The sequence below is a fragment of the Sinohyriopsis cumingii genome, chromosome 18 (genome assembly GCF_028554795.1).
Source record: "Sinohyriopsis cumingii isolate HCF-2022 chromosome 18, ASM2855479v2, whole genome shotgun sequence".
Taxonomy (NCBI): Eukaryota; Metazoa; Mollusca; class Bivalvia; order Unionida; family Unionidae; genus Sinohyriopsis; species Sinohyriopsis cumingii.
This window is the reverse complement of record NC_142978.1, coordinates 75,993,007-76,009,698: the sequence shown is the minus strand read 5'-3', so window position 1 is coordinate 76,009,698 and position 16,692 is coordinate 75,993,007. Positions and strand designations below refer to the sequence as shown.

Sequence of the window (16,692 nt, the reverse complement as noted above, 5' to 3'; positions counted from 1 at the left end):
TTTATATGGATTTACTTGCTGATTGGCAATCGGAAAATGCAAACTAAGATCCCGTACACTTCTCTCCATAGTGGTCATGTATTCCGTCCATACTGAGTAGAGATCACTGATATTACGGCGAACTACCTGAACCTTGATAAGCATGTTCAAGGGGTGAATTCAAATACATGTTTGGTGGTTTAATAATTTATTGTTTTACCATTTTTAGACATCTAAAATTCAAATAAACTGGGAAGTCCCCAACTCGGGCCTCCGTCGTTATCTTTGCTACGTGTTCCCGTATACCTGTTGATATATGCAGCCTTTCCAATGCCATGCCTGCACACAGAAACTATAACCATATAAGCTTGAAATTTATGATTGGCTTTATTGACCAACTCACCTATCGTAAGTATCGATCGTCAGGTATTGTGCAGGTACGCCAGCCATATTGTGACTCATCTAGAACGCGGAAAAGGAAAGTGTATATATGCTATTAGACAGACCACGCCCCTTGGGCAGTTTTAATGACATTCAAAAATGTAAGATTTAAGTCACAAAGGTAAAGACTTAGTTAAAATAATTTCATGCGGTTTTGTTGATATGTACGTTTTCCACATGCCAGTGCTGGAGTTTTAACAGTAAAGAAAGCGGATGATGACATGACGGATTTTACATTAAGAAACCTTGTTCATGTTTCTCAAATTTAGTACTCGAGATTCCTTTTTACCTGTGGGGACACCTGTTTGGAAAGAAGTATTATTTTGCCACTGACTGGGTGCTTTATCGGAGCTAACGATCAGATAGCCTTACTCTATGCCCGTCTGTAGGCTGTATACCTTACTCTATGCCCGTCTGTAGGCCGTATACCTTTTTGATACAAGTAGATATTAACACTGACAAACCGGCAGTCAAGCGAGGCACGCACAGCTATCACATAACTAGTCTAAATTTAAAATTTGGAGTGAAGTCACCGGGTATGTGTCAGCATTGATTCGTAACAAACTAAACTGAGAAGGTTAGGTGGGGACTCCGTGAGGAATGAATAGGATTATTCTGAATTAAATCACACTTAGTGAGCTTGGGAACAAATTAATCGGAACAAAGATACAAAGAACGAAGGAATCAGTGAGAAGAGGGACAAATTCTTAATCCTGTGGATATTTTTTTTTTGTTTGTGTAAAGGAGACGCTTAAAGGTAAACAGTTAACCGGACTTGGGTAAGTTGTGAATTCCAACCAAAATGGCGCCGTCCACAGGTAGGAGAGTGTTTCGTGCCGTTTTCGGAATAACGGTGCTGTTTTTCATCATGGACCTTAATTCTCTCACTACTGGGTTTAAATTTTCGGATTTTATTTTTATTATCCCACACGAGGCACCCAGAGGACATGTTATAACAAAATTATCTTGTTATAACGAGGACGACCAGTCAATCTCAGATCTTTCACCTTCGGATCTAGTCATGTCAAATTTATTTGAACTGGGCTCATGCGGAGAACTTATAGTGAGTCAAACTCCTGTTGATGTGGCAGATGAACCATTCCATATAATATCAAGCAGTTCCAAGTGTTCAGGATTAAAGTCCGTCTTGGTCTCAAAAAATATAACTGTTTATGTAAAAAATGCAACCGAGATGCTTGCCTTTCCAAAAACGGTTTATAGGGGCTACAGGAGCCCCAGTTCTGACGAACCTTTACTTTTGGGAATTAAAGGTCTTTTCGCTATGAGATCTGATGGAAATTCAGAAGGAATTTTATACAGGCTCCTAGGGAATGGCTCTGAAAATTTTGAGTTAGTTCCTTTCGAAATAGACGGTCGCCAGGAGCTGTTAGTAAAGTGCAGGGGCTCGACCATGAAAATGAAATACCATCTGACTGTGTCAGCAGAAACTACTAATGGCTTGAAGGGTCATACAAATCTGTGGATATACCCCAACAAGTTTATGTTAGATAAAGATGAACTTAAGCATAAGGCCCATATAGAAAATGTGTCTGAAACAGAGCCTCAATCAAAATTTATACATTCACCATTAAAATTCCAACCTGAAGCAAGTCTTTCGTCTGACACTCGTTTGCTCTCCAGAGGGCGACGTCAGGTCCCAGATCAAGAGCTTCAGAGAACTCTAAATGAGACAGCTACAGGGTTGCTCTTTAGCGTGGCCTCGACACCCCAGGATCCTAATTTGCAGTATGTCCTGTACAATTCTAGTCTGGATAATACCTTTTCTGTGAGTGCTGATGGGAATGTATCGCTTGTTTCTGGTGCTAAACTGGATTACGACAACCCTGGCACAAGATTTCCAGTCCTGGTTGTTTCTTTGACACGGAAGAGTGATGGCACAGGTAAGATAAGTTTATCTATCTATAATGGACACATCCCTTCAGCAGCCGCCTCTCTATAGTTTCGAGGTCCTTCCAGAGGGAAGGCTATATCTTCCGTTCTCATTATTCTTTACGTGCTCACGCTTAACTTTGCTTAATTTTAGCCAGAGTAAAGATAGTACCTATTGTTCCAGACTTCTTAAACTGTGGATATTGCTCTATTTGTCTCTTATGACCGCTCTCCCTTGTATATATATATATATATATATATATATATATATATATATATATATATATATATATATATGACAGACTGAAGTGCAAGGTTAGAACCGTTATGGTGGCCTAGTGGTTAGAGCAGCCGCCTTGGATGCGGTAGGTCGTGGGTTCGATCCCCGGCCGAGTCATACCAAAGACTAATAAAAATGGTACTCTCAGCTGCCTTGCTTTGCGCTCAGCATTAAGAGGTTAGTGTTAGGACTGGTCGGCCTGGTGTCAGGGGTGGGACATCATGCTACATGTCTGCGGCATGGTGCCCCAATGGTGGACATCACTATAAACTGCCGCACTGCAGACATCGTAGCGATATGACTGAAAAAAAATTGTTAAAACTACGTTAAAGGTCCTAATCACACACACAAGATTAGAACCTACATCGAAAGGTACGACTTAACCAGTTATTCAAACGAGATTTAACTCTTTGAAGTATGTGATATCTTTAGGAAGAAATGTTTATTTGCCTTTGTAAAAATTTAGAAATGTGTACCACACAATTTTTATGAATCAATACACGAGATAGATATATTGTCTCAATATCGAATAAAGGTTATGTTCTGTTTTATTTTCCCATACCAACGTCTCCTTTCACATTTTATTCAACTACACAGATGGCAGATTTTTTTAGAGAGATTGGACTATTTATCACCAAAGTAAGCCCCTTTGATCTACCCCGACCATCAATTAGTTCATACCCGATATTCGCATGTTCCAACTTTTTTTAACATGGCAGCATTCTGGTTCAAAAAGATATGAATTGCATATTCCATAAATATGTATGCTAAGAAGTCTTTAAAATGTGCTCTTGATTCTCAACGGGAGAACTCGTTTCCTGAAATCTCAGAGGTCTTTGTAGTTAGAGTACCAACTTTAGGGGCACACCCTTTCAATAATCGCTACTAACAACATTAACAATAGTAATATACTGGCCAGATATATAGTTGTGAGAAAACACTAGCTTTGCAACTTTGGGATGTTGCGGATACCTATATGCTGTAATATGCACGGATTAGTTATTGCAAAGTACTTTAGTTTTAGTCTGTCATCAGACTGGTGTCATGGACTTAAAGTCACTGTCAGCACATTCACTGTCTTTGCATAATATGGAATCGACAGGTACATTTTAAAAAACTTACCCATTTATACGGTGACCAGTCGTTTTGTGTAACTTCATATATCAGTTAATTCTCAGAATTAGTTTTTGCACGTTGTAATACCCGGTTTCATTCAAGAGAAACATGTGCGACACAACTTTTCAAAGTCTTCCTTGTGAAATAACCTTAAGTAATAAATATCTATAAATCTTGGGATAAGTATCTTGCGACGAAAAGTGCGATTGTAAAAGACAATATTATTCCAGCGATCTCCATCTTTACATGTACATCACACATCCTTTTCATTTTCTGAGTGGATGAAATGGCATTATTTTTTATTCTGTACATTTTCAAACCTAATAATAGCCTTCGATATCAAGAATTAAACATAACACCATGCAAGAGTCCTTGTTTCTTCGTTTCGTCCTCAAATGATTATAAGCGCTTAAATCCTTGAAGCAGGAAGGTATCAAAGAGTCATCGTAAAAGCTTCTTTTTCTCTTCTGTGTAAGAAAAACGTACACGAAAGGACATTTACAGTCGAAAGATATCAGTGCATCATATTACTTTTTGACCTGCTAAACAAATAAAAGGAATCATAAAGAATACCAAACTTCAAAAGAAATGGCAGTGTTTCCATCGTAAAGTCAGTATATTGGAATAGAAAATGAGATTCTGGTTTGCTAGGAAAAAGAAATTTACATTTTGAAAAGTGCACTAGCATATACTATTTTCATTCCTGGTATGTCTTGCGTTTTTTTTAAAAACTGGTATACATACACCCTCTCACGCATGCGTTTTTTATATTATATTATAGCTGTAATACATAACACCTCTCACACGTTAGTCAATAACTACAACTCTTGAATCATGCTTTATCCATTATGATACAATTTCCTCAACAAAAGTGTTTGTAAATCTAAGAAGATATTTAAGGTTTTTACAACATCAGACAAATAATTCAACGAGGTGTTTACTGTTTCTATTGAATAATATGACTCAACAGGATGTCCGTCGTGACATAGAGCTATTCATTATTGTTCGTTGCGAGGACTGAGAAAACACAAACCATTTGTCTTAAACATACACTTTTGGGGTAACTTATATCAAAATAAGGAAGAAATTAATATTTTCTATAAAGCAGCCCGAATAATTGAGACAACTGCGAGGTCATCTTGCCTTTTTCACATACGTGGTCAGAGAAATGCAAAGCTCTCTAAAACAGTCTGTTTCTTTATCTGTATGCAGCAGAAACGCACTTATCATTAAACTCGGCACATCTTAACTCTGCCAAAAACAAAACGTTTTCCAATGGAATGGATAATTGGCTTATTCATCAGAACTTACGAGCCGAATGCTTTATACGGCTTTAACAAATATCCCCCACGGTTCTGCTGTATTAGGCATGCGTGCCTTCGTGGGCAATGGTTTTGTTTACCTGCAAATTGTTTTCAGAAGGGTTTGTCATGTAAGAATGTCCGGAATTTTAAATAGGAGGACACCAGGGCATGCAAAGGATAACTATACCAAGGATAACTATACCAAGTTCAACCTGTAAGCGTGGTACCAACAACCAATCCATAGTAGTAAAAGATGAAAGAAAGAAAAAGGAATAATACTAAAAAAAGACAAATCCAAAACCAGTAGGTAAAGTTTCATAATGCTATTCACGACTGAATTTGTTAGTAATGGGCTCTTTGTACATTTCAACCATGTGAAAGAAGTTAATGCTGACTTGATTTTCTTATGGAATAATGCAATAAAATAAGCTGATATTTCCTATACAATGCCAGTGTAAAATGTCGCTTACTTTATAAATAAATTTGCACCTCTTGCAGAAACATTTTATACTGTATAACGTTTAAAAGGAGTAGGTTAAAATATTAAATGTGTACTGCGTGTCAGTAGGCTTCATAATCTCAGCACCTCCTCCCTTAAATTGTCCCTGACACGTGCCTGGTTCAGAATTAAGACTATTTTGAGGACATTGAGGTAAATAAAATGTTTGCTCAGAACAGATGGTATGTTCGGTTTATACTTCTGTATAGCTATTTCTAATTACATTGCAAAGTTTAAACTCAAGAAAAACCACGAATGTTTTGTTTCTTTATCAGTCGTGTTCATGGACTTCTATTAACTGTGATGGTCGTTTGAAATGTACCAGTGGTCATGTTAATAAAATGAATTTAACATCGCACAGAGAACTCTGATTTTTTAAATAGATCAAACAAATGCCGATTACTCGGACCTTGTCGATATTGATGTCGTAAATTTACAAGCTCTGCAGTTTATGATCTATTAAAGAAAAAACTGAGAAAAAAATAATTAGCTTTCCTTTAGATTAATTGCACATAACTCATTCCGTTCAGTTGATTGAAAGTGTGCACGTTAGATGGTGTTTCTCCATTTTAAATGTATATACTATATTGAAAAAGAAGTTTACCACGATTAGAATTATTTGAAAACCGCTGGTTGCACTAACTGAGTGGACGCCAAAAACAAAGCAAGGAAAACATTTATACACATACGAGGAAACGTACTACAGCCATTGGGGTATCACCGAAAACTCTACTCATTTATTCAAATCCCTGCAAATATACTAAAATGTGTTTGTGTATGTGTGTGCGTGTGTGGAAAAGCTGCCAGTAGCTTTCCGTGTATCGATGGGTTTTACCGCGGTTTTCCCAAATTCTTCCTCCACCAGTCGTATCGAGGAAGATGCATCTACGGGCCCTAGGCAACCCTATAAAGAGTACTTGCTCACAAAGGGCAACATTTCTAAACTTTGCTTAATTTCACATTCGTAAATGGTCACAATACTTTAAGTGTTCATGATGAACGGTTTTCATTTATGTCATTGTGTTTGATTGTAGGGTAATTCAAGAAAAAGTTGGAGACTGGTAAATGACCTTATCGCGATACGGACCTGTCCTTACCTGTCAGGACTAAATACCCATTACTTGAAACATATATTCTAATTAATTTGTAAAACTCATAGGAGCAGCTGTTTGACAATTACATCCATTTTGACCGAAATGACATTAGACATATAAGATGTATTGTATATTATGCCTTTATTTCTTCGTTCTCCATGCCTTTATCTATTGTTGAAGAAATTATTTGTATATAATTTTACCCGGAGCATAAATATCACGAAGCAGGCGATCTTCAGTGATGATATCAGAAAGGTGGATTAGTGTTATGCGCCATTAACATTAAGGTAAATTCTGTGTGCACTGCGACCTTCGATAATTCTTGTAATCAAAATGTGTAACCGTGGTGGGTCTTTTTTTTTTAACTCAAGCGTTCATACTGTATGCGAGGTATTTGGAATTTAAAATGTTTTTCTTTTCTTAAATTTTGTGTAGGGTCTGCAATATCTAATAAAATATGTATCAAATTCCTTACCGGTTTAAGCCAGAAAAAATCCACACAACCCCACCCCACCCCCGCCCAACCATCAGATTTTTCATTGCACATTTATGATTTTTAAGGGCTAAATTCTAATATGTGTGGGACAAAATGTCATACTCAGGAAATAATGATAATGATTGATGAACATAATAGGAAAGATAACACTATAATTAGCTGTTTTAAGAATATAGCCATTTACACAATAGCTGGCCAGTTTTTAAAATGATTTTCATTACTTATCACGACTTTTATCAATTTTCTTTCCATTACAATAATTTTCCATGGCCGTGGGGACCCTTGTTATAATATTCCGTTATGTCGCGATTTTAAATTAGCTTGATCCGTAACAATAGTAAAGCTAGGGAACTGTCCAGAATTATTCCTACGTAGCTTGATCCATAACAATAGTAAAGCTAGGGAACTGTCCAGAATTATTCCTACGTAGCTTGATCCATAACAATAGTAAAGCTAGGGAACTGTCCAGAATTATTCCTACGTAGCTTGATCCATAACAATAGTAAAGCTAGGGAACTGTCCAGAATTATTCCTACGTAGCTTGATCCATAACAATAGTAAAGCTAGGGAACTGTCTAGAATTATTCCTACGTAGCTTGATCCATAACAATAGTAAAGCTAGGGAACTGTCTAGAATTATTCCTACGTAGCTTGATCCATAACAATAGTAAAGTTAGGGAACTGTCCAGAATTATTCCTACGTAGCTTGATCCATAACAATAGTAAAGCTAGGGAACTGTCCAGAATTATTCCTACGTAGCTTGATCCATAACAATAGTAAAGTTAGGGAACTGTCCAGAATTATTCCTACGTAGCTTGATCCATAATAATAGTAAAGCTAGGGAACTGTCCAGAATTATTCCTACGTAGCTTGATCCATAACAATAGTAAAGCTAGGGAACTGTCCAGAATTATTCCTACGTAGCTTGATCCATAACAATAGTAAAGTTAGGGAACTGTCTTGAATTATTCCAACGTAGCTGATGTTCGAAGGTCATAAAAGAGATCATAGAATCTTTGAGCTCGCTCACGTGTATTAAATCCACATCAACACACACAAGACTACATTTATCCGATGTCATGGTGTAAAGTGACCGCACCCTTAATACTTGAGTCACCGCGGCTCTTCAGTCTTGAATGCGATTTTGTGTCAGTCAATCACAAAAGATTTGATCATAGTTTATCTTTGATTAGCAGAAAATTTAAACTCAATTTTTAAACTCTAGGGGCCGATTTGTCTTAGGCGTTCACCAGTACAGAATAGATATATCTGGCTTCTTTCCGCTCAGCTACTGTGGAAATCGCTCGGCGAGACGTCCTCGTCGCAGTCTGTGTTAAATAGAAAACTTGAGAGACGTATTAATTTTCAGAAATAAACAACATGCAAGCAACATTACAAGAAAACAAGAATTGTTTTATTTTCTTTTTAATTCTTACTGTTTGTAAAACTCCGCCTCAGCAATGCTTATCATCGTATTAAAAATAATTCTTTACAAAATTATCGTATAATTATCAATACATTTTTTCTCTTCTCTTTCTCGTCAGTTCTATAATAAATGTAAAGAACAATTTGACTAGTAAATGCCAGTCCATACACACAAAAAACAAACAGGTATATCAAAATCATAACAATATAGCATATACACAAATAGCATACACAAGGAAGAGTCCTGGCAAAGATCACTTGAATAAAAAAAAGGCAGGAAAACCAGCCCAAAGGTTTATATCCTGAGGATGGGGGTTTGAGTCATTTTAGGGCTAGGCGAAGAAAATAAGGGGACCTGAAAACAGGAATCTATATGAGTACGACCAATTCAAAATTAGAACAATATATAGAGAAACCTTGCAAAAGCGGCTATCTAAATATTTCTTTGTTTTAAAATTCTCGTTGAGTTTTTATGGAAAATCCCACACTAAATTCTCTTTTGGGTGAAAAAAACATAAAATCCTTTACAACTTTCGGATGCCCACCGAAAGGGGGGGGGGGGATCTGAAAACTGATAGCTTAACATAACTAAAGGTCTGAGAAGGGTCCACAAATAAAAGCATCCAAAATGTGTATGTGAGAATAGCATCTGGTGGGGTGGTGGTTCTTTCCGTGGTTCGAACGGGTTCATCTTCTAGCACATATACTGGCCTCCATGTATAGAGTCGATCGTGCGCTGAAAACGGCGTTTAACTAAAAAAAAACCAGCAACAAACGTTTTTATCATAGTGTTTAATAGACCAGTGGCAGCAGAAGTAGAGGTGAAGGATGATATAACTGGTGGGTCTGTTTACAGTCTTTTTATCTGCCTGTTAGAAGTATTAACTGATTGAATCCAGTACCTGAGTTTGTGAATATTTCCACGGAAATAAAGTCAGCGTTGTTTTTGTACTCGGTCGCACATTATACATTATGTCTGACCTGAAGTGTATGATCCGTATAACTACTATCAAGATAACTGTTGTAAAGGTTTGATATCACAGTGAGGTCACGCTGTATATTCAGCAAGCAGTAGGTATCGTGTTCAAACGCACAAAGCGTTTGGACCATGTAATGATTCATTTTAGATGCCTGCTTTAAACGTCTTATACCAAATGCTAAATATACCTGATTGACATTCAGGTGCACGAAATATGGAGATAAAAAAAAAAACTACTCAGGACTCAACTGTGCTGGTTGTGATATAGTACTGGAAAATCTTGGATCGAATCGCCCTAAGTTTGACCCGATTTGGATTCGTAGAAAATTTATAATTGAATAATTGTATTTTAATTCTGTTAAAAAATAGGCAACAACTAGCGACAAGTTTCGTCTTAACCAGACTTTAGTTAATGACAACGTATCGTATTATTACTTTTAAAAGAAGTATTTTCATTAATAAAAGAACAGTGCGAACATCTAGGTCTATTACATTTAGTTGATGATCCCTTTTTATATGATGTTTTTTTTTTAAATTTAGAAATCTTTAAGATTTTTAGTCCTTTTATAAGCAAGTGTGGGTTTGCTTTCGTGTAGCGATTTAACACTTGCTTTACATGATAATTTTAATAAATCCCACTATTTATCGATAATCTTACCTATCTTTGGCAAACTTGGATTATCGTCTCGTTGGTTGACCATCGGACTCGATGAAGTCAATCCTGCGTTACTCTTCGCTGATGATTCCGATACGAGATGCGCATGTCCTGGAGTAGTGAGTGTGCACACTTGAGGCATGGGTTGATTCTTGACGCTGATGCTTTCGTGTGTTTCCTGGCGTAGGCGACTTTCGTTCTGCGGGCATCCTCGAAGGTTTTTCACCCATTACTAACAGCTGCACAACAACCAGGTGTATCCTTGGCGCAGGATTCGAGGTTTGTCACAGATATCGAGCAGCATATCAGGCTGTCCATGATGAAGTTTTTGAATCTTTTCTTCGGACGACCAATTTTTCTGTGTCCACTAGATAGAGCTCCATATAAAATCTGACGTGGCATTCGAGACTCCTCCATATGATGACATGGCCCGTCTACCGGAATTGGGCTCTCATGACCATCGCTTCGATACTGGTTTAGCCTGCTCTATCCAGCACTTCTAGGTTCGTCACTATGTCTTGCCATCTGACGCCCATAATCCAGCGCATGGCTCTCGCTTGGAAGCGCTCAAGCTGCGTGATATGCTTCTTGTAAGTTGTCCAGGGTTCACATCATATACCTTTATCTTGGTGGACAGTTTGATATTCCTGTGATTCAACACGCGAGAGCGGAGATGTACTAATGATTGACTGGCGCTGATGATGCGTGCCGTTATCTCTTTGTCTAGCGACCCATCGGAAGATATGATGCTTCCAAGGTACTTGAAGTGAACGACAGCTTTCAGTTGGGTGTCTTCGATAGACACAATCGGGGGGCGAGCTATGGTGCCTGGGACAGGTTGGTGAAGTACCTTTGTCTTGTTCAGACTGATGGTGAAAACAAAGAGTATCGAGGCTTCCGCTAAGCTATTAACGATGTTCTGGAGATCTGCTTCCGTGTGTGCCATGAGAGCACAGTCATCCGCGAAAAGTGCTTAAAGAATAAGTTTCTCCTTTGTTTTGGACCGGGAATTCAGTCGGCGAAGGTCGAAGAGAGAGCCATCCGGTCTGTACTTTATTTACACTCCTTTCCGGAGATCACGTGTAGCATGGTTCAGGACACATGTGAAGAATAGGTTGAATAATACTGGGTCGAGAACGTAACCTAGCTTCACGCCGTTAGAAACGTTGAATGGCTTGGAGACATACCCGTTGTAGAGAACGAGTCCCGTCATGCCGTGGTGGAAAAGTCGGATCATCTTAATGAACTTCCTAGGGCAAACGAGTTGTGATAAGATGACCCATAGTGCATCTCTGTTGACCGTATCGAAGGCCTTTGTGAGGTCCATGAAGACACCGTAGAAGTTCATGTTTTGTTCAATGCACTTTCCCTGTATTTGTCTCACTGTGAAGATCGTGTCGATCGTGCTTCGATCTGGTCTGAAGCCATATTGGGTCACCTGCAGTATGGCTTCCGAGACATTACCGACAATCATTGCGTCTTCGAATTCTAATGTGGCATGGACTCCTCCTCCCAAATGTTGATCAGGATGCTGTGCAGTGCCTGAAGTACCTTAGGGCCAGCTGCTTTAAAGTGTTCAACAGGAATTCAAGTCGCGCCTGCTGCCTTGCCAGGGCTGATCATTTTGATGGCTCGCTCGACTTCTCCCGTGGTAGGGGTCAAGTCCAGGTCCGAGATAGTTGGCTTCGGGAGAATTGCGACTAATGCTTCAGAGTCTACGGTGGAGGGCGTGTTCAATAGGTTGGAGAAGTCTTCCTTCCACCTTTCGGTGACACTCTGGGGATGTTCAATAGGTTGGAGAAGTATTCGTTTCACCTTTCGGTGACACTCTTTTTTGTCTTGAGCAGAGTGGTCACGTCAGAAGCGATTAGCGGACTGCTGAAGGCTTTCGACGGTCCATAGACATCTTTCATGGACCTAAACAATTCTTTCGAGTTGTTAGTGACTCTGTAATGCCATATGTCATTGCTTTGCGGTCCCGCCAGCTATTTTGCATAATGCAGAGTTCTCTCTGAGCTTTGCTCTGCAGGTGTTTGAAGCGATCACGGTTTGAGACTGAGTCAACTTCGTTCTGCCATTCCATATATGCTTCTCGTCCATGTCCGCGTGGGTTCCAATCTCATGCTGGGCCAAGGTGGGTATGTGAGAAAGTTTGCCAGAAACTTCTCGTGGGTCGGTAGTTCTTACCGGGATTTTCCGGGCTTCCTCCACATTTACACTGGCTGCGTGTGAAGATTAGAAGCGCAATTAAATCTGGTTTGTTTACTCTGGCCCATTTTGTGTGAAACGTTTTGAAACATTGTTGAGAATGGGAATTTTGTGATAATTTATTACATGAAATGTGATGGGGCATGTTCGTTACCACATAAGATAGACATGTTCAGAATAACATCCCAAAGTGAGGAGAAGTGGCGTAACTTCAAAATTGCCCCCTCCCCCGTAAAAATCAGATTCCCCGCCGCATTAAAAACCTAGGATTTTGGGACACATTGCTTAATGTCCATATCTCTCCTGCTTCTCTGTTAATGTATTGTGACTAGAATTACTAGCTTTGTTTAAACTTTTGAGACTGGCTTAATGTTTATTTTCTACCTTTACGTCATCAGATGCATTGATGTTCAGACACGTTTTGTTATTTATTGTTATTTGGTACTGTAACTTTGATGTCCTATTTAAATCTTTGTTTTTCTCCATTTGTTCCTGAAACCTGTGAAATACGAAATCACACACTAATTGACAGAGAACCACCATTCTCGTCCATCTTCCACTCCGTCCTCTTTATAACTTTTGCGATTTTCATTTTTACCGTAAACTGAATTCGTAAAATTTGGGACTCACGACAAATACGCACCTTTAAAACTAACACAATTATGTAATGCAAATAATGCACACATTTTATACTATAATGAGTACGAATATAGCAATACATAGGCTATATAAATAATGCCGTATATATCAACTCGTCGCGAAGATGAAAAATGTTAACTTTACTATTTGCATCGTGGCGCTAGATATTAGAATTGCACTCAAACATTATTATATAAATATGCAGTAAGAGCGGGTTGGTGTGTGTGTGTTAATATGTTTAGTTCGAGGTTTCAAAGACAAAGAGCATTATCTTTTTTGAAATACCATTATTATTACTATTACTATTATTATTATTATATTTATTATTATTATTATTATTATTATTACTGGACTTCTTTGTATTCAGTTATGCGGACTATGGTTCTAGTCAGGTATGTAAAATTACCTTTAATTACACCTCTAAAGCACCGAGGAAATTGTCAAGCGATGAATCATCTGTAGGCAAGTAACATAGGTGAAATGCAACGTAATGACATAATTGCACAAAAATATCACTACCTATATGTACAGGTAGCATGGGCAGAATGCCACGTAATGACGTATTTACACACAAGTATTAGTACCTGCATGTACAGGTGTCCAGCTAATGGTTCTTCGATGATGAAGAAAGAACTTTTATTTACGATTAAATAACTAATATGCAAATATATACCAAGAAGCACGAACACCTTTTGAAATAAAGAGCGCTGTGTTTCATTTGTACTACCACGATAATAGTGTTACCCATGTCCACCTATCCATCTGTTATACATTGGTTAAGTTTAGAGTTTAGCTACGTTTCGGGCACTGGTGTGGCATCCATCAAGAGTTTACAGGTAGCTCACCTGGCCGTAAGGCCAGTAATGAGATTATGGTGTAGCAATGTGTCCAGTCTGATTAAAATCAGATCTTCCCTATCCTGCACGAAGATCTGACAGCAACTGCTTAGGGATCATATTCTGGTGACCTTTGAGCTAGCTAATAGAAATGCAGCTTTCAGAAATTTGAAAGTCTGTCAGATCCATAGGCACACACTGATGCTCTTCGGCTATACTACTCAGTCTCCCAACACGAAGATATAATGCCTCATCTGATTTGCTGACTAGTTGAGATTGCTATCACTGGATGGCATAATTTTGCTCTGATTTTGTTCAAACTTGGAATATACAATGCTGTCGGGCATTTCTGCGCACCTTAGGTTTCCGTCACCACTACTGAAGCAAAACGCATACCGAATTCGACCGATTGACGAAAATAAAATACTGCAACGCTTACCATTTGAAAAGAGGCAATTGTCACCAGAATATTTTGTTCTAAATAATATTAATTTTGGATGCACGGGATTAAGGCCTTTGGGGGCCCAGGGCAAAGCCAACATAGGGCCCATAGCTATCATGCCTTGTCCATAGATATGGTTACAGTACTATGGACAACACTCCTTGTGAAATCAGACGGTAAAATACGGGGTCCCTTGAGCCTCGGGGGCCCTGCCTGTGAAATCGGAGGATAATATACGGGGCCCCTTGAGCCTCAGGAGCCCTGGGCACATTGCCTATTTTGCCCTAAGGATAATTAGGCCCTGCCGTCCGTACGCTTGCACGTTGCTACCCCTGTACCGAATTTGTCATGGCGCGTGAGATTAATACTGCTTGGGTGAACAAATTATACATGCATTTTTATATCCCTCTTTAGAGTGCCATATTGGATTTTCAGGCCAATACATCAGTTTTTGGGGGGTGGGTCAAATGGGGATGGCCGATTGGTGTGTGGTGTTTTATATAACTTATAACTATCATCTTTTGTACATGGGCATTTTTTCCCCAGTAGAAACCATTTTAGCACAGTTGTACAGAAACCGTTTAACTGAGAGAGAGAGAGAGAGAGAGAGAGAGAGAGAGAGAGAGAGAGATGATATTTAGTAAGCATTACAGGCACATGCACCTTATCGGATAAGATTCACAGTTCATTTAGACGACATTTATACGGCTGCAATTGGGCAGAGCGTATCATGTCATGATGTCCGACTGCCCGCTCGTCTGTTAACATTTTAATTTTCGCACAATAACTGAGTTATCCACCATCTACGGTTACCAAACTTTGTGGTGGGTTGCATTTGATTAAACGAAGAACACATTCGATTTTGGACCAAAAAATTAAAAAACAGGTTCACCGTGACTGAAAAATATATAATAATAACAGTTGAACATCACTGTTTAAAGTACACGTTTTAATATTTTTCTCGCGTTTTTAGGCATTATTTTAAAAGTAAAAATCGTACTCACACACACGTCTGTTTTTATTGTTTTTTTTTGTTCCTTTTTTATTATTAGCCTAACGTTTTTAAAAACAAAACGTCAAGGGTATAAAAATGCAATAAACTTAATTCATCAATTCATAAGTTATAACCTGATTTTTCGCCAAGGGGTTACAGATTGTAAACTTGTTGGCGTTGGAATCGTGGAGTTGCAACGTTGCCATGTATGATATTTGCATGGGTTATTATATTCTGTTTTCAACAAATTTGAAGTTCGTTGTCTTTGATGATATCTCTTTTTAAACACACATATACAAGAGTTCATCCCTTTTATTTTTTCATTTTGTAAAAAAAAAATATAATTATTAAAACTTGACATTGGTAATACTGGACGTATACGATATTGATTTTACTGAAATTAAGTGTTCTGCAAATCAGGAAAGGACAGGAAGCAGTCTGTTCCCTTGTTTATATCGTAAGCTTCCGTTTGGTATTAAACGCCAAAAAGTCGACATTGTTTAAGGACCCTCTGACGACATTCAGGTCACAAATACGTGCATTTAAAAATATTTTTGTTGATTTTCGTTTTAAAAATCGGTTGTGTTTGTTTGTGTGTGTGTGTGTTGTGTGTGTGTGTGTGTGCCAAAAAACGGGAGGGTGTGCAAATATTATTGAATGAATAAGTATGCTCAAACCGCGAAACCCAACTGTTACACTTGGAACAAGATAAACGAAGACGTTGTGAACTGGAACAAATAAGATGTAACTTCACTACCTTCCAGCCATGGATATAAAAAGTTTAGTATTGAAGTAATGCAAAATCACGACGTTCGCGTCGTTATGAAGTTATTTCCCTTTACCTAGACTACAATAATAAACCCGTTGCCACGCATTTCTTAAACTTGCTTTACATTCATATATGGTAAAATAGTTTACAAATGTCAGAATTGTGATTTATTGTAACAGATTGGGTCAGTCTATTGCTACCGATCTCCCGTTTAATTCCCTCATGTATAGTCCTCTCAACACTCGATTTCCTTGCTTCACAATGTCAGGAAGGTATAAAGAACGTTTGGTTTGAGATTTATTTATTTACAACACTTAAGTTTCTGAAATGCATGAGTCATACATAGTTCAGTGAACATTCATACGAGACATAATTTCTTCTTCTGTGATAAGATCAAGGGACAGTTTGTAAACTTGAGGGATGGGGACTGTCAAAATATTAAAAAATCTTTTTGCATTGCATATTTACAATTACTTGTGATGAATTTATATTCAGATTATTTGAATTGCAATTTTGTTTTTGTTTTATATTAGCTCTATCTACCCATTAGGTAAATACAAAGCTAGATGAATCCAGTGTCAAAAATAGTTTGCAGCCTCTGCAATCCAAGTTCTCAATTTCATGACACATCAGTGCAACTGCAAC

The 16,692-nt window shown here is 38.2% G+C and overlaps 1 protein-coding gene across 1 annotated transcript in view; it reads left to right on the top strand.

Annotated features, from left to right (window-relative positions):
- The first annotated feature begins 432 nt into the window (after positions 1–432).
- The window catches only part of LOC149777011 (neural-cadherin-like), a 134,070-nt gene continuing 117,810 nt past the window's right edge, over positions 433–16,692 (top strand). The window contains exon 1 of the mRNA XM_089941760.1: positions 433–2,321. Within this exon, the coding sequence (XP_089797886.1) occupies positions 1,223–2,321 (1,099 nt within the window). The 5' untranslated portion in view covers positions 433–1,222. The remainder of the gene's footprint in view (positions 2,322–16,692) is intronic.